Consider the following 7810-nt stretch of genomic DNA (forward strand, 5'->3'; position numbering starts at 1 on the left):
CTGATGCTTTGCCGATTTTTATTTTAGTTTATTTATTTATTTTTTATTTTTTTATTTGTATCGTTTGATACATAAGTAATATGTTGACTAACTTTGGACAAAATTGTCTATTAAATCACAAAAATACAATTTTCATTTGGGAAAAATGACATATACCCATCTTTATGGGAACTAGTATATTGACATTTAAATCTATCATTCCATAAAGAAATTGCTATATGTAACCCTAAGGGTTTTGGATAAGAAGGTAAAGGAGGAAAGTATTAATGAAATATATTCATTAATTACACTGATTTGCGCATGATTTTGTTATAAATTCCTAAATTTACACCAAAAAAAAATAAATGTTTATTTGCAGCCCTAAGCTTAGTTAATTTATAACATCACCCATAAATTTATTAGACCACATTTTATAATTAATTTTCAACTATTTGCTATACATTTCACCACCTTAAAAAGTACTAGAGTCTAATTGTGTGTTTGGATTGAAGAAAATGGAGGAAAAGGAAGGGAAGGGAAATGGAGAGATGGAATATCTTTCATTTGGATAACAAATGAGGAAGGAAGGGAATTGGAGGGGAGAGAAATGAAGGGATTAAATTGTAGAAAATTGAACCCTCCAACAGTGAAGATACTTGGAATGATAATTCAACATTCTTCCCTCCCCTCCCTTTCCCTCCCCTCCTCTTCTCCTCCCTCCCCTTCTTTTCCTTCCTCCTTTTTTTTTATCCAAACACTGCGTAAAGGTACTCTCTCTGTATTTTATTGCTTGCTCCATTTATCAAAACATTGAGTTTTAAGAAGAATAGTAGAAAGTATTATTTTTATGATTTAATTGAAAAAAAAAATTGAAAAATGCAAAAGTGAGTATAAGTGGGGAGAAGAGAGAATATGAAAAAAATATTAAAATATGATATGAAGGGACCATTAGTAGGCAGAAAAATAGTAAAATATAAGTTTTGGACCAACTTAAATTTGGTCCAAAATAGCCGAATTTGGGTCAACTCAAAGTCTTTTATCAGAATGGGTCCCTGTTTTGGCCAAGGCTCGGGTCGGCCCATAATCACCCCTACTTGAGGTGCAATTTCCCTTACCCTTCTTTTCTTCCAAATATAGCGGCTTTGCCCATCAAATCGTCACACGTGTTAGGTTGATGAATTAGAGGTTTCGGCCTAGTACAATCTCCCTCCTTACAAAAAAAAAAGGAAGCATTTTTCATTTTGGATCAAATTCATGTCATCTTGAATACTCACGAGTCAAACATTTGTAAATAAGAGTTGATATAATGGTCTATTAAATCTCAATTTATAAATAAAATAAGTTCTAACAAGTTTAGATATTTTCAGATATACCAATAAAAATCAGGTCAATATAATAGACCCTAAGAGTAGTTTCATTTGTGACAAACATCATAACATAAGCCACATAATTAATACTTATCAAACACACATTTGTTTCTAATTTGGAAAAGTGAATGGCTAATAATAGTTGTTGTTAAGATATTAATTAAAGAAGAAAACATAGAAATAATTAATGAATAAAAAAGGTCACAAACAAAAGGACGGAATAAATAGGGTGATAGAAGTGCCAGGTGGAGGAATTAAATCCTGAGTAGAAGTCAAAACATACTCCCAATGTAAGTTTAGCTAATAAAGCTTTTATGGGCATGCATGTGTTTAAAGATTGTTAGCTATTTGCTGTTTTGTTGCTTCTTTACTTCCTTTTTTTTTTATTTTTTGAGAGGAAAATTAAATAAATAAAGTTTACATTACATTTTTAGTGGTTCTTTCAACCCTCTCTACTACTCATTACTCGTACTATATATCTTCCCAGGTCAAAACTCTTAAAACACAAATAAAAACACTATCCTTTTATTTTTTCTCTCTCCTTAAAACAATCTTATATTTTAATTTTCTCCTAGAGAGGTATGGAAGGCGGAGAAGAATGTAGCAGCAACGAGTCGGGTTGGACCAAGTATATTGATCCAAGCGAGAATTATAACTACAGCGGGGTTGATGATGACGACGATGATGAACTCCATCGTCGTCATCATCAACATCATCATCTTCATCATCATCATCGTCAGACTTACAAATATAAAAAAAATAAGGATGATGATGATGAAGATGATGATTCTTTTACTTCGGATGCATCATCAGGTCCGGGTCTTTACCATGACGCCGAACCTGAAAACCAACACCACCACCACCACCACCATCAACAACAAGGGAAGAAATCTAGCAAAGAAGTGAAGGAAAAGAAGAATCATACAACAAAATATGGTAGTGGAAAAGGAAAGGAAACTACAAATAAACCAAGTAGTACTACTTTTGTTTTGAAACAAAGAAAAGGTAAGAAATAAAAACCAAATTAGTTATTTTAATTTACTTGTTAGATTAGGTAGGGGGAGTTGGTAAAAAGGTTGGGTTAAGGGTAAAGACCAAATATCAAATTTGTAGGCAACTTTTTTCCTTTGCAATTAAGTTTATATTATATTTTATTTAGAAAGAAGGAGAAAAAAAAAATTCCTGCTTGTTAGTTTTGCTTTGTTTTGTTTTAACAGCAAGAATTTCGCCTGCATCCACTGATGTGTGATTTTCTGTTTTTGTAATTGTTTCAATCCATATAATATGTGTGTACTTAATTAAATTTTACGAGTACAAACTAAATTATTAATTAAGGCGTTACACCACCTTTGCCTAACAAGACATGTTATAAGAGGTATAAGGTTTTCCTAGACTATCGTACCTTAGATTATTATGCTATCTAAAACAAAATTCAGGGTTGTTTTTTTTCGCGATTTTTGCACTATTGATAGAAGGGTGTTAAAAATTAGGTCACGAGGAAGGGGAAGATAGGATATATCTTCTCCTTTCTCTCTTGTTGTTTGGTCCTTAACTCGTTGTTAAGAATATAAAGTGTTCCACTTTGATTCGCCACTCGCAGTCTCTCATTGTGGCTATGAATGGTGAAAACAGTTTCGTTTAGTACAAGATCGCTTCACACCTCACAATCTCACATGGTCAGGTCACCATTGTGGATAATTTAAGAATCATGTTTTGGTTCTAAATTCTAATACGTTAAAGCTGTCAAATTTTACTATTTTGACATGATGGCATTTAATTTAGATTTTTAGCTGTATAATTCATAATGATGTGATGTCCAATTATTATCTCATAATCAGCTTCTTCCCTCTTCTTTATTTTATTTTAGAAATTTCTTTTATGTTTGTATATCTAGCTAAAAGTCGATAATATATAGAGTTTGATTCTTTTATATATATATATATACATATATATATAATAATAAGAATAATAATCATATCCCTTTATTTCAGAATGAATAAGTGAGACACTTTTTAAGACATTATTTTAACATAATACTCGTAGTAAGCATGTGTTAGGTGTCAAGACAATAGTGGTCCCTTTCCATTTATGATAATATGACAATTATTTCGAAGGGAATAATATTGCTATATATCAATACCGATAGTACAATAAGAACTATGATCTTAATTCGTCTTAAGAATGGAGAGGTCCAAAATGTATCCTTAGGAATAGTGGTTCTTATCACATTCAATTTGACTACTTCAGTTTTGAGATAAAACCGAAGTAGTCTTACTAGTCTATACCTCATACCCGTAACAATCAACAATCCAAATTGAAACGAAGGGAGTAATTAATTACCTAGCTACCAACCAGAATGTGCAAATGAAAGAACTTTTAAATGACAGCAACATTTTGTTAGCAAAAAAAAAACTTTTAACCTCGTAGAAAAACCAAAAGTAGTGGGGGTGTTGATGGTGACATGCTGTAATGTTAAGAGTTGTGGGAAGCTCTTTGTTTAGGCTGGCACTATTCATCATCTTAACATGCCCTGAAGCAAAGAATATTTGGTAATTGAGGGAAATATTGCATATAACAAGATAGGGTTCATGTGCAGAATTATATTCATGCACGTGGAATTTGATGTTACAACATGAAAGAAAATGTATCACAATTTTGATTTTTAAAATTGACTTATGGATTTTTTTTAGTAAAAGGGTCCTACAATTTCACTAGAATCTTTAACAAGTCATAGATACAAGGAATTTTTACGATTTTAAGGAAATTGTTGGACTATTTTGTAGGGTTAACTACAATTATTATAAAGATAACAAGAAAAATGTATGAGTTTACCGGCTGAATTATTGGTTGTTAATGAGTTATATATATAGTTCATGTTCACCGAAGTTATAAATTTAATTACAAGTAATACTTTATCGAGTGTTAGTTGAATACTGATTAGATACGACGATTGGTTGGGGAGAATTAATGAGAAGTTTCCTATTCAATGATTGTTAAGGATCCAACAAATAGATTAACTAACAATTCTTCTTGCAAATAATGTGGAGTAGGACAAAAATTGATTTGTGCATTCTAGGAAATTAGAAAGAATTGGCACATGAATATATCTACCAAAGACATCAATAATACAATTCCAGCAAATTTCAAGCATGTGGAAATGTGCATCTTTTTATCACGTATCATCATCAATCACAAGTAAAGGGCAACTAACAACTCACCATTCAATCTCTAAAGACTACTTATGCCATGGTTTTAAGTGGTGTACAAAGATAATTGTATTACAAAAAGGGTTATTATATTCTAAAAATCAAAGTTTTCATAACATTTTGAGAAAAAATTATTTCAATATAGCTAAAATAATAGTTACCCTAAAAACGCATCTAAAATTATAAAGAAAATCAAACAACAGTCATGCTACGTTCCAACATGCATGTAAATACTCGACTTGATTCATTTACGCTCCAACAGATAAATACTCGACTCAATTCATTTACACCCGAAGAAAGTTAAAAAAAAAAAAGACAATATATAGCCGTATAGATAAAATCAAACAACAGTCATGCTATGCTCCAATAGGCTAATTTTCGCCGTTTACACCCAAAAAAGTGAAATAAGACAGTAACAGGTTATAGTTGAGACAGAGAAGATAACATTGAATGCAATCTGTTGGGATATGAAGTTTCTAAGAACAGGAAACCAAATTCCTTGTTGGGAAGCAGTAAACCAATATGGTAGACAGTAAGAGTAAAAGCAGAGTTCATTTAGCCTCTCAATGAGATCAAATATACATTACTATTTCTCCTACTCTTGTTAGACCAATCACATTTTTAGTTTTACTGTATAAGACTATAGTAAATAGTGCTCCTTAAATGATGTGTATGATAGTGGCACAAATGGCTCATTTGCGCAATAGTGGAAATAGTAAATAGATAACACTTAACACTATAAATCATGAAATTATATACTGTATGAAAGAATGTTCTCAAAACATCAGGACATCTTAAGCAGCATGTGTATGTGAAACATTGTCTAACAGTTACGGCAACTAATGTATTCAGAGCGAACTATAGCTTAGATCGGTTCTCACCTCAAATACCCATATCGACTGTATAGAATTTGATGCTATGTTATTAAGTATACTCTAAAATCTCAATTAAGAAACAGACAGCAGATTACTTGAAACAAAACAAGCTGATAAATTAGCAACCTGTAGTTAATGAAAATTTCAGGCAGCAGAAAAATGGATTATTTTGACAGTCTGACTTGCAACAGAAGCAGGGGAGTGTCAGAAATTAAACATGTAAATAACAGCTGGAAAAATTGGGACAGAAATCTCCAACCGTAGGCACATGTTGTATAGGAAAGATGCAGCTGCTTGTAATTTACTACTGCCAGGCTTGCCTATATATGATTTGCCTACTTAGGTTCATATAGCATCACCAGTGCAATTACTACCACATCACCTATATAGCCTTCTTGATCTAGCCAATCTAATTCTTTCCACTTGCTAACGCTTCTTTTATTACTACCACAAACTATGTTGCTCGGACTTAGGTACTAATGTCAGATTGTCAGATACGTGTTTGTATTCAAGTGTCCGACTCAGCTAATTTGTACTAAAGTTATATGCTTTTAGTCGAAAATGAAGGGTTGAAGTGTCCTATTCATAATCTGATTTTGGGGAATCTAACCGTCTAACACGGGTAATTGAGATGAAATGAAGAGTGCGAGTAACATATGTTATGAGTGTTTTTTTGCTACAACAGTGCAAGCCAACAAAAACTTGAAAGAAGTTGAAAAGAGGAGGGCATCTGTTGGAATTATTATATAAAAAAGACAAATAGCTAAAATCTGAAAAGATTTTCTTTAAATTTTGTTTAAAAAAAATCTATTTACATTAATGTCACTTGTTCAAGTGCAAGCTCATCTACATATACAGCCTTCAATTTTCATTAAAAAAAAAAAAAAAAAAAAAAAAAAAAAAAGTGGCAGGTTCATAACCATAAAAAGGTGGCATTTCATTCATGTAGATGAAATTCACCGTCTTTTATGTTTGAAATTTACACTAAGAGTTAAGATTATATGTCTCATCTTATATCCCACATTCGCATCACTTCGACCCATCAACTTAAATTCAATTATTGAATGTTGTTGGTATATGTGGATGCCATGATACAACCAAAGATAATAAAATACAAAGTATAAGATAACAAAATAGAATGGAACAAAAGATCCTAATTGGATTTCTACTCTTGGAGAAAAAATAGAATGGTACAAAAGATCATTCAGCAAAATCATTTAGCAAATGACAAATACTTTAACCAATGAAGTGATCAAAGTCTAGCTTATACAAAGTCATACAATAAACCTCTGACACGAAAATGAGAAAATTAGAGGAAGACTTCAAGAACTTCAAGAAACATATCATCACTTTTCGATCATGGTTAACGCTCAAGGCCGCGATAGTGTAAGAGAACAGGGACCTTAGGCTCCAGGGATGAGAAAGCTGATATGTTATATGGTCTATTCTTATTTCGTGCAAACTGAGCCCCAAAATAAACTGAAAGAGCCAAAAATGTACTCTACTGTAGAGTAGATAAATAACATTTATTAATAATTCATATACTTGTACACATCTGAATTCATTTCAGTCAAAAACAGTCAATTTATTGACCTGCCGGCATAGTTCTGCTAGTAGAAGTATTTATATACCAATTAGCCTTTGTATATATATTTTATTTTTTTTGGCAGGATGAACCAATGAAAGAAATAATATTGAATTTCGGAAAAGAATAAATGCAGGAAATGAAAAAAATAAAGTAAAAAATTAATGGGTAAAATTAACCAGCAATCTGGGACAAGTTATTTCTGTATTAACCTTAATCTTATCCTTCAGCATTTCTTTTAAAACTATTTGATGTTATTTGTGAGTTTCAGAATGCCAGAATTCAGGGTTCACATTTATAACTAAGCAGTATTCAGTAATTTGGTTTCTTTTCTTTTTTTGAGGTAAGGTACACAACAGCCTTTCATGGGGTAATGGAAGAGGGTGAGGGTGAGGATGGGAAGGACACGAAGAAATTGCTTAATCGCACGACATTAGCCTACGGAGAGGCGGGCCAAATTCAACCCTTTAAGCAGTATTCAGTAGCTACAGGCTTACAGCTAATTTTATCCTAGTTAAACTTTCGATGGTGTATCTTAAAGCAACACTCAAACTGAAAGGAATTGCAAAAGCTTTCTAATGCAGCATAAGTTTTTGATGGAAAAAAAACAGAGCACAGTGTAGATGTGTAGTCAAAGAAGCTGTAATTCTGTATCACCTAAGGGTGCACACCAAGAAACAGAGCTTAAAGATGATAGAGGTTCAAGCGTACAAAAATATAACACAGGATGCAATATGGTACATATGTAATCAGCTAGACAATGTCGTAGTATATAGATGATTTTATCATGTAAAAGAA

The 7810-nt window shown here is 32.1% G+C and overlaps 1 protein-coding gene across 1 annotated transcript; it reads left to right on the forward strand.

Annotated features, from left to right (window-relative positions):
- The first annotated feature begins 1516 nt into the window (after positions 1-1516).
- LOC110695613 (sarcoplasmic reticulum histidine-rich calcium-binding protein-like) lies at positions 1517-2643 on the forward strand. Its single transcript, XM_021872853.1, has one exon. It carries the CDS (start codon positions 1928-1930, stop codon positions 2360-2362), a length of 435 nt encoding a protein of 144 aa, XP_021728545.1. The 5' UTR covers positions 1517-1927; the 3' UTR covers positions 2363-2643.
- The last annotated feature ends 5167 nt before the right edge of the window (positions 2644-7810 follow it).

The sequence above is a fragment of the Chenopodium quinoa genome, unplaced genomic scaffold (genome assembly GCF_001683475.1).
Source record: "Chenopodium quinoa cultivar QQ74 unplaced genomic scaffold, ASM168347v1, whole genome shotgun sequence".
Lineage (NCBI taxonomy): Eukaryota > Viridiplantae > Streptophyta > Magnoliopsida > Caryophyllales > Amaranthaceae > Chenopodium > Chenopodium quinoa.